The following is a 21154-nucleotide window of genomic DNA, read 5'->3' as shown; positions in this document are numbered from 1 at the left end:
ACTAATGCAAACCGTCAATATTTATTGTTGCAGCATTGTTATTTTCTTGCCCTCCACCTGTAGCCATCTGTCACACACAACCCCGCAGCCAGCAAAGGACCTGGGTTTTCACCCACAAACCCTCGAGGACAGGGCTTGTCAATGCCTTTTGGTTGTGGCTCATTTAGGGGCAGCAGAAGACCGCACAGCCCCCCTTCCCTGTTTGTTCCCACCTTCCCTTGGGAAGAATGCTAAAGTTTGTTTATGAATTCCAAATAATATGTAGCCCTTAATAACTTATTCAGAGTATTACGAGCAAGGAGCCCTTCGGTTATACTCATAAATGGCAGCCTGTTGCACTGTGTATCTCTCCCCCAGGGAAGCAGGAGGGGGGCCTGGCATTTCTGGATTAGCCCCAGGAGGACTTTTCCTGCTTCTGAGTGGACAGAGGATCATCCTTGGAAAATTGCTCTTCTCAGATTGAATTCCAGATCCTACATCCCTCTGTCAATCTGCCTGGAAGGTCTGAAGCTGGTCTTAGACCCTCTGGTGCTATGGTGCCCATTAAACAGACACTGTAGTCTCCTGTTAATAAGATTCAATTAGGAAAGGGGTGGAGAAGGGCACTCACCGCCTGAGAGTGTGTCAGGGAGGCCTGAGTGGCTGCCTTCATTTCGCACCTGCTGGAGGCAGGAGGGAGGAAGGTGGTGAGCTCGCTCAGCAGGGAAGGCCAGGCTGCACCCACCTCCCTGGGGGCTGGGGAAACTCAGGGTGACCTCCAGAGCCTCAGGTGGCAGCTTACTGTATGATCGAGGTGATTTTTAATGTCTCAGAGCAGCCCCAGGGTCAGCAGAGACAGACCGAGCTGTGCCATCTGGAAGGGCCAGCTTCGAATCTAGTTCTGGCCCCTAGGGCTGCACCAGTGACTTCAAGCCTCCAAGTCTCAGTTTCAGGTTCTTTGATTCTTGGGTCAAGTGAAGGGTGGAGATAAGCTGCCTTCTACCATCACGCCTGATACTTAGGAAAGCCCCAATATCTGGGATTGTTTTTGTTGTTCTGTTGAAAATATATATATATATATATATATATATATTTCTTTTTTTTTTTTTTTTGAGACGGGGTCTCGCTCTGTTCAGGCTAGAGTGCAGTGGCACAATCTTGACTCACTGCAACCTCTGCCTCCCAGGTTCAAGCGATTCTCCTGCCTCAGCCTCCCAAGTAGCTGGGACCACAGGCATGCACCACTATGCCCGGCTAATTTTTGTATTTTTAGTAGAGATGGGGTTTCGCCATGTTGCCCAGGCTGGTCTCAAACTCCTGGGCTTGAGCAATCCATCTACCTTGGCATCCCAAAGTGCTGGGATTATGGGCGTGGGCCACTGTGCCTGCCCTTTGTTGTTGATTTTTAATCCTTACTTCCACTTTACAGATGAAGAAGCAGAGATCTAAAAGCATGTTTTTTGCCTGCAAATGCTGACATTCACTTGTCTTATTGCTAGGAAGAAATCTCTGTACTTTCGCGGTCTCTGGGAGGGCCCCTGGTGAGCAGACTGTCCCTGGACCTGGTTGGAAGCAGTCGTGGAGCTCTCACTACTCCCAGCTTCAGCTCAGTTGGTCCTTAAAAAGTCAGTTCTCTCCCCTCGCCATAAATCCCCACCGTCTCTAACTCCCATCACTACCCTAAAGCAAAGTAGGTTTTAAAAATGCCAGTAACACAAGTGAGAAAACTGAGGTCCTTTAACGATAAGTTTGGGAGTAAAACAAAAAACAAAAAAGGAAACTGAGGCCCAGAGAGGTGCCATAACTTGGTCAGGGTCACACAGCACGTAAGTGCCAAAGGCAGGGAGCTGTAGCTGCTCCAGCGTGGATATGCCAGGGACTGGTGACAAGCCCAACCCCTCCAGCCCAACTCCACCCTTCCTCATGCCAACAAAAGGAGAATCATTTCCTATTTCTGGCAACTTTGCCAGCCCACAGAGACAGAGAGAAGAAGAAATATTTCCAAATATACCAGGCTGATCTTTCGTAGTTTCTCAGTCTTGCTGTCTGTTGTCGTTTGAAATCTGTTTCCCACGAGACTCTGGGAAGATGGAGGTGCAGGGCTTGGGTAACAGCTGCCTTCCTCAGGGCTGGGTACCTGCTCTCCGAGTCTGTGTCTCCAGGCTGTGTGCTCAGACTTGACCATGTTTGGGCATGGAGGCTTGCCCCAGATGGGGACCAAAAGCTGCTTCCCTGGAGACGGGCGGGGAGGCCAAACTTCCTGCTGAAGCTCTGTGGCCTCTTTTGGGGTGGGGGCTGGGGTCCAGGCAGAAAGAAACCGTCTGCTGCTGAAGACCCACAGGGCGCCGGGAAGACTGTGAGTACCGGGTCTGAAAGCACTTGGGAAGTGATTTCTCTGAAGACCGGGCTGGAGGGAGACTGGGGAAAGCAGCCTGCCACGGGGCAGGGAGGGAGGCAGGCAGGAGGACTCCCTTCCTCTCGGGGCTGTCCTTCTGAATGGAGGGCCCGTGGTCTGGTGGCCAGTGGGGAGGGTGGCACAGTGGCCAGGTTACTCTGGTAGTAAGCGCCCTGGCCCTCTAGGTCCCAGTTCTCAGAGTGGCCAGAAGGCTGCAGCCTGGAGATTAACACCAATGCTGGCACTTGTCACCGGTAGAGAGGTAGGACAAAAATAGATTCATCAAGAGGGGTCCAGACTTCTGCTCCAAACTTTCAGGGTTTCCTTCGTTAGTAGTAATAGCTAATATTTACTGAGGGCTGATGTAGGGCTAGGTGCTATGATACATTTCTGATACTCAATACGGCATTTGATCTTTAGCTGAACTCTCTGAGGCAGGTACCAGGGTTCTCATTTCACAGTCATATGGTTGCTAAGTGTAAGTGGCAAAGCCAGAATTTGATTCCATGTCTGAGGACCTCAGAATCGCCCTGTCCACACCCCACCAAACTGTTCAACAATGTACTCTATTCCTTGTCCTTCTAAGGAAAAGGATGTCGACCCAGCTATCAGGTCACCCAGGACACTCCAAAGTCCTGCCTTCCTTTGTCCTTCTCCATCTTCTCTGAATCTATCCCAGATCTCAAGTGACCTTTCTAAATGGGAAGATATATCCTGGAACTTCAGAGATATTTAGAAACGCTCAAAACTGGGAAGTTCTTCTTACAGTCTAACTGAAATCCCTCCTATGATAGCTGAAACCCACTTCTTCCTTCTCTTTCTGTCCCTTGGGGGATATTGACAGTTCCCATCCTTCCTCCCGCCAAAGGTTCTCCCTTTGGATGCTGAATACTAACTTCTTGCTGAAGTCATATCTACACTGAACCCCACGCATGGTCTTAGGAGGATTTATCATGACTCTATAAACTCACTCAGTGCAGGCAACAATCTCATCAGAGCATTAGAGACAGGTCAGACCTGAATAAGCCAAGTTTCCAGACTTCTCTGTGACAGGGAAGCCTCTCCTTTCCTTTCCTTCTGAGCTCCTAAAACTGGTAAAACCAGGTTCCTGCCTTCACCAGCCTCAGGAGTGCCCAGGGGCCTGGGAGGGCACTAGAAGCCAAATAGCAGAGGAGGCCATGGCCCTGGGTGCTGGGGGGGCTGATTAGCCAGGAAGGAGCCACAGGAAGCCCCCAGAGGTGCGATCCAGATCCCCCAGGAGAGAAATGGCTTTGCTGTGGGCACTCAGCCCTAGGTTTCCAAGATGGGATTTCCCATCGGCTTCAAATGATTTATGTCTCACAGTATCTGGGGTGGGGCCAAGTGCCAGTGACCCTTGCATGTCCTGGGGAAGCAGCCTGTTGGGGCTTTTAGCCTACCTCCAGGTGATTCTGTTGCTTTACCTGTGAATACATGGAGAGGCTTGTTCAACTGACGCCAGGTAGAAAAAGGCGTGGGCTCTCCCATTCCCACAAGATCACAGAACAGGAGGAAAAGGATAAAAAAGAGTTGAATAAAACATCTCTCTTTGTCGGGGGCAATTTCTGCTTGCTTGTGCTTTTATAATGTCTCCATTAGAATGTAGGGGAACCTCACCTCCTGGTGCCAAATAAAGGAGAAAAAGTTGTCATTGGATGTCACCTCTGCCGATCGATAGGGGAGGTGGACCAGCTCACTGGGAAGGTGTGATGGGTATCCGTGGTGCCTGACCCTGGTCTCTTCCCTTTAGCAGAGATGCCCGGGTATGGGGGCAGCCTGGCTAAGGGGAGGGAGTCAAGAATCTCTGAATATTTGAAACAGTCTAGTAGTTAAGAGACGCCTGAGCAGAAAATAGAGCACTTTGCAGAAAATCTCTTTGGACTAATGCCTGTCACCTGGACACTGGCTAATTAAACAAACAAAAACCATAATATGTTTATTACTTTAGGGACCTGGCAAGGAGAATAAAGTCCCCCTGATATCTGGCTAAAATTTCCCCTAAATTCCCCTAAAATTTCCCCTAAAATGGAGGATTACATTGATAGCTTCCTGGTATTTTTGGTAGAAATGGACTCTGGTTACTTTAAACAAATAAAAACAACAGCAAATAAATTTACTAGAGGCTCTAGGACAGCTTGCGGAACCATAGGAAATCACGCGGGGACCATAGCTGGGCATCTCTGTGGCTCCAGGCGGCATAGATTGAGGGGCTGGTTCTTGAAGTCTTTGTCAAGACTCACACTCCTGGGGGAGCGATCAGGAGCCTAGCAGGGGAGGGTGGAATCTTTGCTTGCATTGGGGTGGAGTCAATGTCCAGGGGAAAAACAAGGAGTTGCTGCCTAAAGAAAGAGGAGAGAAGGAAAGCAACCACCAGCAGAATGTGCCCATTCTGCTTTGTCCCAGGTGGCTTCAAGCCCTGAAATAAGAAAGCAGTCGCTGAGGCCACCATGATGCCTTCTTTCTTCTTTCTTTGCTTGAAGTAGGGGAATGTTCCTTACAAAAAAAAAAAAACCGGAATATGGTAAACCTCCTGCCTCTCCCGACAACCTGCAGCTGCCTTCTGGGGCCCTCCTCTCCTTTCCCTGCCTGCTGCCTGGCCCAGCTAGCCCTGCCACAGAACTGTTTCTGGGCAGAAATACTCCAAGTATCCCTGTGAGATAAGTGCCGTGGAAGGAGGTGCATGGATGATGCACATGTACTGCTCGCTCACCGCATGGGACCTGTGACTGTTGTAGCAAATGATCATAAACCTGACGGCCTCAAACGACAGAAATTTCACCAGAAGTCCAAAATCACCAAGGCGTCTGCAGGCTGCACTCCCTGCAGTGGCCGTGGGGGATGAGCCATTGTTCCTTGCCCCCGCCAGCTTCTGACGGCTGCCCGCACTCCTTGGCCTGTGGTCACATCACTCTAATTGCTGTCTCCCTGGTCATATCACCTTAGCTTTCTCATCTTTTTAATCTCCCTTCACTTCCCTCTTATTAGGACCCTTGGGATTACATTTAGGATCTACATGGATAATCCAATATTGTCTCCCCATTTCAAGAGCCTTTATCTTTTTTTGTTTTTTGTTTTTTTGACGGAGTCTTGCTTTGTTGCCCAGGCTGGAGTGCAGTGGCGCATCTCTGCTCACTGCAAGCTCTGCCTCCTGGGTTCATGCCATTCTCCTGCCTCAGCCTCCCCTGTAGCTGGGACTACTGGCTCCCACCACCACACCCGGCTAATTTTTTGTATTTTTTTTTTTTTTTTTTTTGTAGTAGAGATGGGGTTTAACCATGTTAGCCAGGATGGTCTTGATCTCCTGACCTCGTGATCCGCCCACCTCAGTCTCCGAAAGTGCTGGGATTTCAGGCATGAGCCACCGCACCTGGCCTTCAAGAGCCTTTATCTTAATCATTTCTGCAAAGTCATTGCCACATAAAGTAACATTGATAGCTTCCAGAGACTAGAACATAGACATCTTGGGGGCCATTACTGAGCCTATTACATACTGTGTGACCTAGGGCAAGTCACTTTACCTCTCTGAGCCATAGGTCTTTTATCTGCAATTGCCTCTCAATTGCACAGGGAAGGCTTACATGGGGTCCAAAAAGCAAGACTTCTGGAAGTTGCAAAGCTCCAAATATAAACAAGAGTGATATTAATAGTTGAGTACCTTCCCCTCTCACCTGTCCTCTCTTTCTGTGGATCACCTGTGAACTGGGCTGATCTCACTTCTGTTTGCTTCTGTGGACCTAGAAATGATCACTGCCCCCAGTGAATATGGTGAAGAAGCTGGTGATGGCCCAGAAGCGGGGAGAGACACGAGCCCTTTGCCTGGGTGTAACCATGGTGGTGTGTGCCGTCATCACCTACTACATCCTGGTCACGACTGTGCTGCCCCTCTACCAGAAAAGGTACTGAGCTCTCCCGGCCTGCCCACCCCCCAACCCTCTCCTAAGGGTCTGGCATCTGTAAGGAACCCTGGCCTTCTACTCACCCCTCTCCTTGACCCTCATTCAAGGCAGCAGGGTCAAGACGATGCTCATTCTTAGGTTCTAGGGTTCAAGCGCAGGGAAGGTAGGATGAACTGAGCCCCACTGGTCTGAGATTCTAGGACCTGGTGGTAACAGACACATGATCTAGGACGTGGTGGTAACAGACACATGATGCCCTTCTCAGAAGAAATAGCAAAGAATCAGAGCAAAGGTTCCAGTGCAAGTTTGATCCCAGGAGGAATCAGAGAATTGCAGATGTTTACAGCTCAGCTGCATAATTCTCTCCCCTCTGAAGCCTCCCTGTCAGGTGGGCATCCAGCCTCCTGATGAATACCTCAAGAGACGGGGAGCTCCTTGCCTCACTGAACATACATTTCATGTTTGAGGTTTTCTGATGTGTCTGTATTGAGCCAGCATCTGCTTCCCTGAAGTTCTGCTCAGGAATCTCAGAGAATGGTCCATGCCCTTGCTCCATGACATATCAACCACTTGAGATTTTAAGGAAACGCTGTGAATTCCTAATTCATGTTCTATTTGGAACAAAGACACTCGGTTCTCCCAGCCTGTCCTTAGGATAAGTCTCAGACCTGTGCTCTGGGCACGTTCCAGCAGCTGACAGCCCCCTTCTGACTGGCAATGGGTCTCCCACAGGATACTTGGGAGTTGAAGCACAACTGATTTACTAATATGTTGATGAGCCTGTTAGCCTCTCCCGGGCCTGCTGCAGCCTCACTCTTCACAACGCTGAAGCGATTCCAGGCTGGACTCTTAATCTGGTGAAGCACCATCTAGAGACTGTCCCCACCATCTTTCCCATCCTGGCTCAAATCAAACCCCTTCTACATCTGCTCCTTTTAGGGGAAAGAACACAGCTCTCCAACCCACTCAGACCTAGCTTCAGGTCCTGCAAGGTCTCAGCAAAGTCACTTGACCTTTCTGAGTTTCTCTTCTGCCTCTGCAAAATGAAGACGATATGGATAAGAAAGTCTCAGGTTTGGCTGCTCGTCAGAATCACATCAGGGAGCTTTGAAAAAACACCCAGGGCCTGGGCCAAACCACCCAAGAAGTTCTGATTCACTTGCTCTGGGGTGTAGCTTGGACACGGGAATCTTTTTAGAAGCTCCCCAGGTTGTTGCAAGAGTAGCCAAGGTTGAGAACCAGTCATATAGATAATGTCTAAGACCCCATCCAGCTTCTACAATTCCTCCCTGTGTCCGGGGACTGTGGGGTCATGTGCCTTTATTGCTGGATGCTGAAGACAAGATGAGGAGCCCAGTCCTGGATCCCTCTAGAGGCTCCCAGGGGATAATGGGTTCAAATGGGTGTTCTGTGTGTCACCCAGTTCTGAGATGTGTATGTGTGCATGTGTGTGGTCTCCTCAGCGTGTGGACCCAGGAATCCAAGTGCCACCTGATTGAGACCAACATCAGGGACCAGGAGGAGCTGAAGGGCAAGAAGGTGCCCCAGTACCCATGCCTGTGGGTCAACGTGTCAGCTGCCGGCAGGTGGGCTGTGCTGTACCACACGGAGGACACTCGGGACCAGAACCAGCAGGTACTGAACTGGAGGGATGGGGACACATCCCTTTATCCCTGTCAGGTGTGTGAGCCTGTTCCTAACTGTCCCTGTCCCCGAGGCTGAGAAAGATCAACCCACTTGACCAGGTCTCACAGCTGGAATGAGATTGAGCCAGCCCTAGCTCTTCTGTGTTGGAGTCACACAGACCTGGGTTTGAATCTGCCGCTAACTGGCTGTGTAAACATAGGCAGGCCACTTAGCCTCTCACCTCCTCAGTTTCCACCCTTGTAAAGTGGAATGCTAATGCTGCACCTTGAAGAGCTGTTATCAAGTCAGAGACGCTGTATATAAAGTGCCACGCTTGATGCTGGGTGGATAGTGGGCACTCAAACAAAAGCAGTGATTAGTGTTAGTACTTTCATTCTACAACCTCAGTCAAATGAGGGACCAGGCCCAGGGCCAGATCCTCAAAGTGGAATCCCGGTGACTCCCCAGGAAACCAGGGACTCGGGGCTGGAGTAACCTCCATAAACAAACATTTAGATGGTTTTTCCATCCTTGCATCCCAACATCCCACCCTCCCCCTCCAAAACACAAAACTCACCACCATATCCTTTCCTAAAGCGATCAGTTGGCCCATATTCTGTCTCTCTTCCTTCTTTCTTTCCTTCTTTTTTCCCTTTCTTCCCTCCTTCTTTCTTTTCTTTTTTTCCCTCGTTCCTTCCCTCCCTCTCTCCCTCCCTTCCTTCCTTCCTTCCTTCCTTGTTTCCTTCTTTCCTCCTCTCATTTATTTATTCAACAGCCATTGAGCACCTCCTGTGTCAAGCCTGTAGGACTCAAGAGGAGAGAGCTCATGCATGAACAGTGCCTAGCAGGGAAGAATTGGCACCGGGGAGAAGAACAGAGGAAGTTACAGGGGTTAGAGGAGGGGGATGTTTTCCAGCTGACAATGATGGGGGTATCAGAAAGGCTCTTGGTGAGATTGCACCATTGCACTCCAGCCTGGCAACAAGAGTGCAACTCCATCTCAAAAAAAAAAAAAAAAAAAAAAGAAAAGAAAAAAAAGAAAGGCTCTTGGCAAGATCGCGCCATTGCACTCCAGCCTGGCAACAAGAGTGAAACTCCATCTCAAAAAAAAAAAAAAAAGAAAGGCTCTTGGATTAGGCTTTTAACATCAGGCAGGCGCAGGATGCAAGGCATAGAGAATGAGGTGATATAGGAAGCGGGTATGCCTATAGGACGAGGCATGGCGGAGGGAAGGGCTAGGTGGAGACAGGGATCAGAGGGCTGACTACAGAAAATGACCCATGATGGGGTGTATGCAGCTGGAAAAGGCTGTCAGGGCAGACTAAGGTCTGTTCCCAGAGGCCTTTGATCACCACAATATGGAATTAAAATGTGAGCGTGTATGTCTCAAGATATGTCAACTTTGGCTATGCATTAGAACCCTGTAAGAGTCTTAAAAAACAAAACTAGGGTCCAACACTAGACATATCAAGGTGGAATCTCTGGTCAGAGATCCATTCATGGAGCTCCCAAGGTGATTCTAAGGTTGGAAATTATTGCTGTTGGCAATGGGAATCTTTAGGGCATGATCAGAGTTTCAGAGTTGGGCTGGGAAGATGGAGCCTACAGGTGTGTGGGTCCAGTTACTAGACAGAGGAGCCAAGGACGCAGCAAGCACTCAGGACCAAGATGCGGCCTGCAGCAGGGGAGATGCTGACAGTCCGGACTTGATGGCTGATGGGACAGGAAGGGGCAGGGTGCCTGGGATGGGGCGTGGAGGCTGGGGGATCTTGAGAGTGCTGAAGGTCAAGGAGAAGTGGGTCTGGGCAGTGCAGGATGGTCAGGTGTTCTGTCATCGCTAGTATGACTCGGCCCCATCTGGTGGAGAGAGGTCTCAGGGCCCACTGGAGGCAGCTCCTACCCATGACCCCTGCCTCTGCGTTGGCATTCAGTAGCCCTTGATTTATCCCAATGCAAGAAACAAATTTTCAATAACTGGTGACATTCTCCGGGAGTGATATGGGCCAGAGCAGGCTGGTTTTCAGGCTGCCTCCCTGGTCCTGAGATTGCCAGCTCAGAGGAGCATCCCCTGAATGAACTGTCAGCAGGATGTGAAGGAAGGACATGCTGGAGCCACTGCTGTCCTCTCCCCTGCCGCCCAGGCTTGACCAGGTGTGGTGCTGATAGCAGGCTGCAGGAGCTGGGAGGAAGCAGTGGAAATGCCCTTCGTGTTTTTGCCAAGCAGCTGGGTTGTGGGCTAGCTGCTCCTTCCGCCTATGTCCATCATAGGGGTTCAAGTAGCTGGGGCTCCAGGCTAGCTGGGTGTCCTCTGGAATCACTGTGAAGGGCCAAGAAGACTCTCATCCCACCCTCCAACTCTGAAGGTAGGGGCCATAGTCTGCCCTCAGCTTTTCCTGTGAGTCTTAGCCTGGAGCAGGTGAGTTCTAAATTCCCTCCCATTGTCTGTCCTGGGGATCTTACACTGCAGGGCTTGGGAAAAAGCTGGTTTGTTTCAGATCATTCAGATAACTCAGGCTTAGCTGGACCCAGGACAGGAGAGAAAGGATGCATTCAGGCCCCGGCTTCTGGGGTTGGCCATGAAGAGTGAATTCCTGCCCAGTGTCTTGCCAAACAGGCCCAGCATAAAAGATCCAGAGGAACCCTGAGCAGGCAGAGGATACCCTAGGCCCAGGATGGAGAGAAGCCTCTACTTCAGAGCTCATCCATAGACCTCTTTTTAAGAAGGTAAAGAAGGAGCTGTTGTTGCAATTTCATAGATAAGTCAAAACATATTATTATTAATAATAGCATCTTCCACTTTTTTGAGTTCTTATCGTGTGCTGGGCTTCTGTGCTCAGTGCTTTACATGCATCATCTCATTTAATCCCCATGACAGTTCTCCTAGGCAGGTAGCCTCACAAACCCATTTTACAAGGCCCAGTGAGGTGGTGGCAGTTGCCAAGGTCACACAGCTCAGAACTCAGGCCTGTCTGACTCCATAGCCACACTGCTATTTAAGGAGCTAGGTTAGCCAAGGTCACAGTCAGAGGCATTGGAGAGACTCAGGCCAGGCCCCCTCACCGTCAGCTCAGGATGCTGGATTATATGCTACTGAGGACCTGGCAGTGTCCAACAGCTCTGAATGCCAGATTCCTGAGGAGCCAGCGTCTCCCCAGCCTCAGCTACTCCCTGGCTGGCTGGGGCCCTAGATCTGAGTGCAGCGTCTGCATTTCCCAGGCTGTGAGAACTACAGTGCAACCCTCCTCTGTGTTGCTGGAGTGAATGCCCTCAGGCCAGGCAGCTTCCAGGGCGGCGCCTCATATAAATCCAGGGAGTGGCCGAGGCCTGCAGGGAATCTGGCTCAACACCTGCCATTTGGGTCTCAGTTTTACACATTTTGATCTTGCACGTGATTTCACTAGGGCAAAATTAAGTGCATGAAGGAATCACACATTCCTGGGTCTCGCCCTCAGTGATGCAGAGTGGGTAGGGACCTGGGCTATGGGGGCCCTGTAGGTATTCTGCTGCAGATGGGGGCAGCACACTTGCAGCTCAGAACAGAGATAAAACCAGATAAAACTCCGCTTTATGACTGCTTTGCATCACTTTCCAGCTGGCCTCATCTGAACAGGGCAGAAAGTTCCTAATAACAATAATCAATGTTAGAATTAAGTGTGTGTCATGCTCTGCTGGCACAAAACTCTTTTCAATGCATTCTTTCTTTCCTTTGGATCCCAGTGTCAAATACCCGCTTGCCAACATAGTTTGTTTGCTGTACACAGGTTGAAACTGCAAAGGTTTTCAATTTTAAATTTAGCTAATATTTTACTTTTTTTTTTTTGAAATGGGATCTCGCTTTGTTGCCTTACCTGGAGTGTAGTTGCGAGATCATAGCTCACTGCAGCCTCCAACTCCTGGGCTCAGGTGATCCTCCCACCTCAGTCTCCTGTGTAGCTGGGACTACAGGTACACCACCATGCCCACCTGGATAATTTTTAACTTTTTTTGTAGAGATAAAGTCTTGCTATGTTGCCTAGGCTAGTCTCGAACTCCTGGGCTCAAGGGATCCTTCCCCTTCGGCTTCCCAAAGTGTTAGGATTACAGGTGTGATCTGGTTTCTAACTTCTCTTAAAGTGTTGGAGGTCTGGCTATTATAGATCTTCTGGATGGCCTGACATCCATTGCCTGGAGGGAGTGGTGACTGCCTGTCTGGAGGCAGCTGGCTCTCTCCCTATTGACAGGCCCTGCCACACCCTGGCAATTCTTCCTGGCACCAAGGCAAGAGTCAGTGGGCACCTGTCATCTCATTGCTTTGCCTGCTTCACCCTCTGACAATACCTTCATGAGCCCTGTAGGCAATTGAGCACATGATCTCGATTTCAAATACACAGCCCCCTTGGCCTGTGTCCCTCCCTGGTTTCCTTAGATAGCTCTGTTTGAAGTCCTTCTTTCATAATATCCTTTGAAACTGATATTCACCCATTTAAGTGATGAAGCTTCAGGGCTCAGAAAGAGTGAGAAATTTGCCAAAAATTCTACAGCCAATCCAAGCAGAGCCAGGACTCCAAGGTAGGACCTGCGCCCAGGTGTGTAGCCTGTACCCCGAGCAGCTCCAGCACCGCCATCCACACACAAGACACAAATGAGACCGTGCTCTCCAGACCTGTACAGCGCATGGCCTGCCAAGCTTTAGACCAAAGCCCTGACTCCAATCCAGGGGCCCGACTACAAAGCTGGTACTTTTCTTTACTCCATATCAAGCCCTTGGCTAAGAAATGGGGATTTCCAAGCCCACGGCTGCTCTTGTTTCTCCCCACAGTGCTCCTACATCCCAGGCAGCCTGGACAATTACCAGACGGCCCGGGCCGACGTGGAGAAGGTCAGAGCCAAATTCCAAGAGCAGCAGGTCTTCTACTGCTTCTCCGCACCTCGGGGGAACGAAACCAGCGTCCTATTCCAGCGCCTCTACGGGCCCCAGGCCCTCCTTTTCTCCCTCTTCTGGCCCACCTTCCTGCTGACCGGTGGCCTCCTCATTATCGCCATGGTGAAGAGCAACCAGTACCTGTCCATCCTGGCAGCCCAGAAGTAGAGCCAGCCATGCCATACCACTTGTCAGGGCACAGGGGACTGGCTGGGACCCCAGGGCTGCTCCCCACTTGCAGACCCATGCCTTCTCCACCTGCCTTCCCACTCTTCCACTCCAATCCATGCTGTCTTCTGTTGCAGGACTAACCTTTGAGAAATCCTTTTGTGAAGTCATTGCCTTCTCAAGAATGTACAGTGGCTCCCCAATCCTTGGAGGCCATAAGGCCAGCCAGTTCTAGCTCTCTATTACCTGTCCCCACTCAACGGACTCATACCTGTTTTCGGCTGCATCACTATGTGCCCCACAGAGAACGATGATCGTCACCTCTGTGCCTGAGTTCTCCCTGTTGTCTCAAAGCGGTACCCATCCTCCCCCAGAAGCTGTCCCCAGCGAGCCTCACTTCTTTGTTTGAATTCTCTAATAAGAGCAACAGCAGCTCCCATTTCTAGAACACATTTACAGTATTACTATTTTCTAGGATATAAAGTGCCATATATATTTTTAATTCCAATATTAATAAATGTATGCCAAACAACAATCAGCTGCAAGGAAATACATGAGAACTCATCAAAATTTTAGCGGCGGGATGGTGGTTAATTTCTGTTTTCTTCCTTATCCCCTTTTTATTTTTGCTGCTTTTCTAAATTTTTGATTATAGGAAGGGTGTGTTTCGTTTGCTTTTAATCAGAAAAGCCACGGTAGATGCCATTTTGGAAAAGTTGAAAGAGTGTGTCCCCCTCACAGAAAAAGATGGAAGTGGGTCTGGGGACGGAGTTGGGTTCCAGTCAGAGACAGGCCGTTCAGAACACACAATCTTAAAAACCCCTCTGGGCCGGACGCGGTGGCTCACTCCTGTAATCCCAGCACTTTGGGAGGCCGAGGCTGGCGGATCACGAGGTCGGGAGATCAAGACCATCCTGGCTAACATGGTGAAACCCCGTCTCTACTAAAAATACAAAAAATTAGCCAGGCGTGGTGGTGGGCGCCTGTGGTCCCAGCTACTCAGGAGGCTGAGGCAGGAGAATGGCGTGAACCCGGGGTTCGGAGCTTGCAGTGAGCCGAGATTGCGCCACTGCACTCCAGCCTGGTGATAGAACAAGACTCCGTCTCAAAAAAAAAAAACAAAAAACAAAAAATGAAAAACAACCCTCTGGAGGAAAGGTCATGATATAGAGGAGGATTTGTTATTTAAATTGAGGGTATGGACTCTGGCACTGAGCCTGCTGGGGAAGCCTATCTCAGATTTGAAAAGGGCAAAATGGGAAGAAGCCATCACCTTTACCATTCCCACTCCACGAAGTTTTCCTAGAACGATGACTGTCCAAGTGTGGTCCCTGGGCCAGCAGCATCAGGATCCTGTGGCAGCTTGTGAGAAATGCACACTCTCAGGCCCCTGTCCCAGCCCCACTACGCCAGAAGCCCTGCATGGGGTGGGGGTAGCAATGTTCTGTGTTCTAACAATGCGTAGGGGATTCTGTGGCACACCTCGAGCCGGAGAACTACCGGTGTAGGAAGTGAGCGTCCTGTCGCGAGGATTTTCAGAGCAGATGAGTGACCATTCGGCAGGGCCAGTCCTGAGCTGGGTGTGAAGTTAGGCTGGTGTCTGAAGTTTCTTCCAGTGTTGTGAGTCTAAGATGCAGCTCTTGGGTTTGAATCCTGTCTCTACTCTGCCCGATTTCATCTCTTTGATTCTTAGTTTTTTCATCTATAAAAGAAGGACTCTTTCTGGATAGTTGGGAGGGCTGAAGGAATGTTTGACACATCATAGGTGTTTAAAATGGCAACTATAGTTTTTTTTGTTTGTTTTGTGTGTGTGTTTTTTTCTTAACTTTAAGTTGCAGGGTACACGTTCAGGTTTGTTACATAGGTACACTTGTGTTAAGGGAGTTTGTTGTGCAGATTATTTCATCACCCAGGTATTAAGTCTAGTACCCATTATTAAAGAAAATGTGGTACGTATACGTCATGGAATATTATGCAGCCATAAAAAGGAAGGAGATCATGTCCTTTGCAGGGACATGGATGGAGCTGGAGGCCCAATATTATCCTTAGCAAACTAACACAGGAACACAAAACTAAATACTGTATATTCTCACTTATAAGTGGGAGCTAAATGATGAAAACACATGGACACAAAGAGGGGAACAACACACACTGGGGCCTATTGGAGGGTGGGAGGTAGGAGGAGGGAGAGGATCAGGGAAAAAGAGCTATTGTTAGTAACAAGAAAAAGTCGGCCGGGCGTGGTGGCTCACACCTGTAATCCCAGCACTTTGGGAGGCCGAGGTGGGCAGATCACGAGGTCAGGAGATCGAGACCATCCTGGCTAACACGGTGAAACCCTGTCTCTACTAAAAAATAGAAAAAATCATAGCCGGGCGTGGTGGTAGGCGCCTGTAGTCCCAGCTGCTCTGGAGGCTGAGGCAGAAGAATGGCGTGAACCCGGGAGGCGGAGCTTGCAGTGAGCCGAGATCGCGCCACGGCACTCCAGCCTGGGAAACAGAGCAAGACTCCATCTCAAAAAAAAAAAAAAAAAAAAAAAGAATAAGTCATGAATACTCAGAAACTTCCAGAAGTTATACTGACAATGTTATCTGGCATGTATGGGTGCTTATTTATTCTGTGCCAGGCACTGTACTAATTAGTTTGCCTTGGAAAAAAAAATGAGATACTCCTGAACCTGCCTCATAGATGATGAGAAGCAACAGAGGACAGTGGCTAAGTATGTGGACTTGGGATGTGCACTATTTGGGTTCAAATTCCAGCTGTGCTGTTCACAAGCTGGGTGACTTTGGGCAAATAACCTTTCTGTGCCTGTTTCCTCGTTTGCAAAACGAAACTGATAATAGTATCTTTCCATAGAGTTTTGGCATGAAACAAATTTTTATGTAAATTTCCTAGGATAGTGACATATGGTAAGTGCTATCTAAGTTACTATGAAAAACTGAGGCTGTAAGAGGTAACTGGCCAAGGCCATCTGTAAAGTGAGGGGCTAGGACTCAAGCCCGGAGCTGTGTGTTCCAGTACCTGGCATCTCAACCACAGAACTCAGCAGAGCCAGCTGTGAAGGGCTGAGGGACACAGCCACTCAAAGCCACAGGGGCCAGGCAGGGAGCTGTGTTGCATCCCTGGAACCCAGGTGCCCTCATGCAGGTTGGAGTTCTGAGGGGAGGCCCTGGAATCTGCACCAGCATCTGCCACTTCCAGCCAGGGAGCCCAGAGGTATCCCTGTGGCCTCCAGTTTCTTACCTGGTGGACCTTCCTTCCAAAGGCAGGCAGCTCATCATTCCCTGGAATTTTTTCCTTCTGGGGTCAGGGAAGTCTCAAAGGTCCTCATGTGAGTCTTTTAAGAAAGTCTTAATTGTAATATTGTACTATAGTTTTGCAAAATATTAAATATTACCATTGGGGACATTAGGTAGAGGGGGCACGGAATGTCTCTGTATTATTTCGTAAAGCTTCATGTGAATCTACAATTATCTCAAAAATTTAAGTTAAAAAAGGAAGAAAAATAAGAAAGGAAGTCCCAACTGGGAGTCTGATTTAAAGGGTCTATTTTGTCAATGGTTTCCATGCACCTGAATTTGGGACTAAAATACACAGAAACTCAGAATACCCAAACAATCCCTGCAGGGGAAAAGGCCATGTTCCTCTAGAAAAATTAGTATGTGAGGATGCCTAACCCCCACTGTCCCATAAATTATTAATGATGACCTTCATTTGCTTGAGACAGATGTTCTCCTCCTGTCAATAAAGACTGGCCTTCTAGCAAATGCCACAACTGTCTGCTGCTCACAGAACTTTATGCACGGGATAAGCATGAAATAATGGGAATTTAGGCATGATGGAGTTAGACCCTGTGCCTACGTGTTTTTTTGCAATAATATCTGCCTGGGAGCAGAGAACCTTCATCAGTTCTTAATAAACCACTCTGCTAATGAGTGTCTAGTGCTTCCATCATTTATTATTGTCCTCTCATGGACTGGTAACTCATACCTGGAGAGGTGCACCTGGATGGTTCTCCCATGTACCCTCCTCCAGAACTCAGACAAAGCGGTGGAATTCAGAGGCAAGGGGCCACCTGAGCTCCAGAACTGGGGTGGAAAGAACCCTGGGGGACATCCTAACAGTGCCAGGTCTCAGACAGAGCTTCAGCTCATCAGTCCAAGCTGCAACCAGAGGAGGAAAGAAATGAGGGTTTCTTCTATTTATGAAGATCTCAGAGGACTGGAATTTCACTTCACTTTTATGATGTATCTATTCGCTTGCCTGCAAGGAACTTGGTGTCTTCTTGCCATTCTCCCTCCCTACCCCTCACTAATCATTGTGAGGGGCTTCCTTCTTCACAGTGAAGACTCAGCATTATGCAAATTTAAAATAATGCAATATAAATATTAATATCATCTTATTTTCTGTGACTTACTGAAGTGATACCAGCTCCTCCTCTAAATCAACAACTCATCCAAAATTTATCTTAAACTCCTTGGGTCAGGGCATTGCAAACTGCACTTATTTTATTGTTCATTGGCAGCACAGGCTGTTATGTGAGAATATCCAGTATTCTTTGAATTGGTCTTGTGTTTGGGGGAGTTTGAATTCTATGAAATATTTAAGAAGACACTGTTTGAACAAAGTGCCACCTTCCTGTACCTCACCAGCCATTGCCCTGTCACATGGAAGGGAAAGAAAATGACCAAAGAAAGATCAGAGAGACATGGAGAAATTCACTACAGTCCAGTGCAGCAGTTCTCAAAGTGGAGGCTTGCAAAGTCAAAACTCTGTTCATAATAATACTAAGACATTATTTGCCTTTTTCATTTTCATTCTCTTATGAGAGTGCAATGGAATGTTCCAGAGGTCATGTAACATGCATTGTTAAAACAGTCTGAATGCAGAGGTAGCAATGAGATTCTAGGTGCCTTTCTAAAGCCGGACATTAGAGATTTGTGAAAAATGTAAAACAATACCACTTCTCCCAATATACTTTTTGGCACGCATAATTGTTTTTCAAAAAAATATGTTATTTTTGTTAGCAACTAATGGATGTATTATTATTTTAAAATAAGTAAATTCAAATTAAATATTTTTACCATTCTTAGTTCTAATCTCTAAAATGGTAACTGTTAATAGATATAACCCATATACACCAAAGCTCTTAGGATCCTTGATATTTTTTAAGCATGTAAAAGGGTCCTGATGATGAAAAGCTTCAGAACTGCCAGTCTAGTGCATCCAGAGACAAGGCCTCCAGGCCCCTCCCACACCGTGCCCTGTAGAAATGTGAAGCTCTCCACCAGGCTCCATCAGATTCCCACTGGGGGCCAGGAGGAGGGCTTTAGTTTTCTCCATCACCTCTGGCTCCCAGATCCTGTCCCCCAGATGAGTCAGTTGATGGATCATCCTCCTCTCCACAGTGCTTTCCTGGTTCTTTCTCATGTCACCTCTGATGCAGAACTCAGCTTCTTCCTAGCTTTGCACAACTCTCCCTCCCCACTTACATAAGTACATTTTCACCAGCCAACTTCCTCAAAGGATATGGGAGATAAGAAAGGGAGGTATATGGAAGCAAAGCCAACAACTCTAAACTGAGTACTGGACCACGTTTGTGATTCCTTCCCAGGCCAGCTGCATCTCCCCCAGTTGCAGAGTCAAAGGTGGCTTAGATGGACTCTGTTCTCCCATAATCTCCATCATTCCATACCAACCTCCCCTATCCCCAGTACACATAAAACAAAAGCAGGGGCTTGAGAGGCACATGAAGCTTTGGGATGTGTCTTCCGTCCCCACGCCCCACGAGATTGCTGCACTGAGTCCTCCTCCTGTGTCAATTCTGGAGCCCCTTTTACTCAACTCCCCTTTGATTCCACATGTTCAAATACAAACACTTGTTCTCCAAGTGCCAGTAAGACTTTAGAGATCATCTAGTGCTTCTCCACTTTATATTTGGTGCTTGAACTCTCTGTTGTCTCACAGAAAGATATTTGGTCTTTGGTACAGAGGTCCTTTAGGGGCGATAGGAGTGTCTTTTTTCCAATGAGATAACTCTTGGTGGGCCTGTAAATAGCTTCGGCATGGGAGCTGCTTGCCAGAAGGACCAAGCCGTGATTAGAGGGTTAGAACCTTCAGCTCTACCCGGCAACCTCTGCAGAGGGAAGGGGGGCTGGAGGTTGAGTTTAATCACCAATGGCCAGTGGTTTAACAATCATGCCTATGTAGTGAAATCTTCATAAAACCCCCTAAATAATAGGGTTTGGGGGGCTTCTGGGTTGGTGAACACGTCAAGGTGCTGGGAGAGGGCCCGGAAACTCTGCACCTCCACCCTGCATCCCTCATACCTTGCCCTGTGTGTCTCTTCCGTCTGCCTGTTTCTGAGTTATATCCTCTGCAATCAACATGTAATAGTAAGTAAAGTGTCAATAGTAAGTAAAATGTTCTTTTGAGTTCTGTGGATCACTCTAGTAAATTATTATATCCTATCTGGAGGTGTAGGGGAGGTTGTAGGAATGTTCTGTCAGTCAGGTAGAAGTGTGGATAGCCAGGACACCCTATTGGTGGCTGGCATTTGAATGGGGACAGTCTTGTGGGACTGAGTTCTTAACCTGTGAGGTCTGAGCTAACTCTGGGTAGTTAGTGTCAGAATTGAATTAAATTGTAGGACACCCAGTTGGTGTCCAAACTAGTTGGTATCAGTAGGGGGGAAGAAAACCCTCTTACATGGTGTCAGAAGTATTGTCGGGGAGAACACAGTCACACTCTTTCTACAATAGTTCTCTTCAATGACAACCTGCAGCAACACCTCTTTGGATGAATAACTCACTATAGCAAGATGGAGCCACTTCCATTTGGGCATATATTTAGCTGATCACTTGCTGTGCAAGAATGTATCATTCCTAACAGTAATAAGGGCTAGCATTTGTTGAACACCTACCTGAATGCCAGGATCTTTCCAGGCACAGCTCATTGAACAGTAACAACATCCTTTGAGGTTATTATTAGTATCTCCATTTCACCAATGAGCCAATGGAGGCGCAAGGAAAAGATTTAACTTGCCCCAAGGCAGAAGTTAGCAAATAGCAGAGCTGGAATTCAAATCTAGGTGGTATTGCTCCAGAAAACACTCTAACCACTGGGAATCCTGTTCTTGTCTTTACCCCATATCAAAAGTGGAAAATGCCAAGCAGGTCAAGGTCAACTATTGAGAGCTTGTTAGATGCTTCCAGATACCTTTCCATCACAGAGCCCAGGCTCTCAATTGACTCCCTGGGGCCACACCTCTGAAGTCTCAATAGATGTGGGGGTGATGGCCAAGCAGAAGGATCTGAAAATGTCCCACAAAGGTTCTGCTGTGGGCACTGCCAAGACAGACAGGACCACGAGGCCAGCTGGCACCTGCCTAAATCTATGCTTTCCAGCCCATAGCTCATCACACGCCCAACGGGAACCCAGGCACACCATGGTTGCAGCGATCCTTGAACTGGTCACTATGCAAAAGCAGAACAGAAGGGAGACTGGTACACCGGCACAGCTCCTTCTCAGCAAATGCACCCTCCTCTCATTCATCTCTACTTTCTTTCACAAGTGTTCCCAAACCATGGGTTTAATCACGCGCTCTAGAATCTGTCCAGGAGTTGACAGCATGCTTGCTTACATATTGCCTTAGAGTTCTCTTTTACTATCGTTAACTAAACTTAGGCCATGTCATACCTTCTTGGCACCTAACTAAATTTTCTGTGGCTCCACTGGTCATGATCCCTCATTCCCCTCTGTTGTTTCTTTCCAACCCTTCTGAATTGAAATCCCCTCAGCCACAAGCCAGAACCCCGCTGGTTTGAAGCAGTCTGAGCTGTGGGAGGAGATCCTGACCTCACAGGAGCCTCTCAGCCATGCTGGGCCATTGCACCCAGGTCTCAGGTCTCCCTCCTTGAGGGACAGATGGGAGCAAAAACAACACCCAAAAGAGAAGTAGATATTGTTAGCTCTTCCATCAGATCATTCGCCCCAAGCAGCCTCAGCCACCATTTATTTTCACTCTCTCAGGACTTGTTTGAAAGGCCTTTTTCTCATGCTTACAATTTTGGTGGGTAAGATACCGCTGAGTATGGCGTTATCCTTATGGCCCTAAATGATGTTTTTGTATTTGTCTTTGAGAGGGAGCCTGCAGGGAGAAAAGCTCAG

General features: G+C 48.4%; 2 protein-coding genes across 3 annotated transcripts in view; one reads left to right on the top strand and one right to left on the bottom strand.

Annotated features, from left to right (window-relative positions):
* The window catches only part of KCNIP1 (potassium voltage-gated channel interacting protein 1), a 383763-nt gene that overhangs the window by 344988 nt on the left and 17621 nt on the right, over positions 1 to 21154 (bottom strand). The gene's annotated exons all lie outside the window — the stretch shown is intronic.
* KCNMB1 (potassium calcium-activated channel subfamily M regulatory beta subunit 1) lies at positions 1956 to 15527 on the top strand. Its single transcript, XM_003810926.5, has 4 exons — positions 1956 to 2335; positions 6131 to 6288; positions 7752 to 7923; positions 12713 to 15527. The coding sequence occupies exons 2-4, from the start codon at positions 6155 to 6157 to the stop codon at positions 12980 to 12982; spliced, it is 576 nt and encodes a 191-aa protein (XP_003810974.1). The 5' UTR covers positions 1956 to 2335; positions 6131 to 6154; the 3' UTR covers positions 12983 to 15527.

Source organism: Pan paniscus, chromosome 4, assembly GCF_029289425.2.
Source record: "Pan paniscus chromosome 4, NHGRI_mPanPan1-v2.0_pri, whole genome shotgun sequence".
NCBI classification, from domain to species: domain Eukaryota; kingdom Metazoa; phylum Chordata; class Mammalia; order Primates; family Hominidae; genus Pan; species Pan paniscus.
This window is presented reverse-complemented; position numbering and strand designations above follow the sequence as displayed.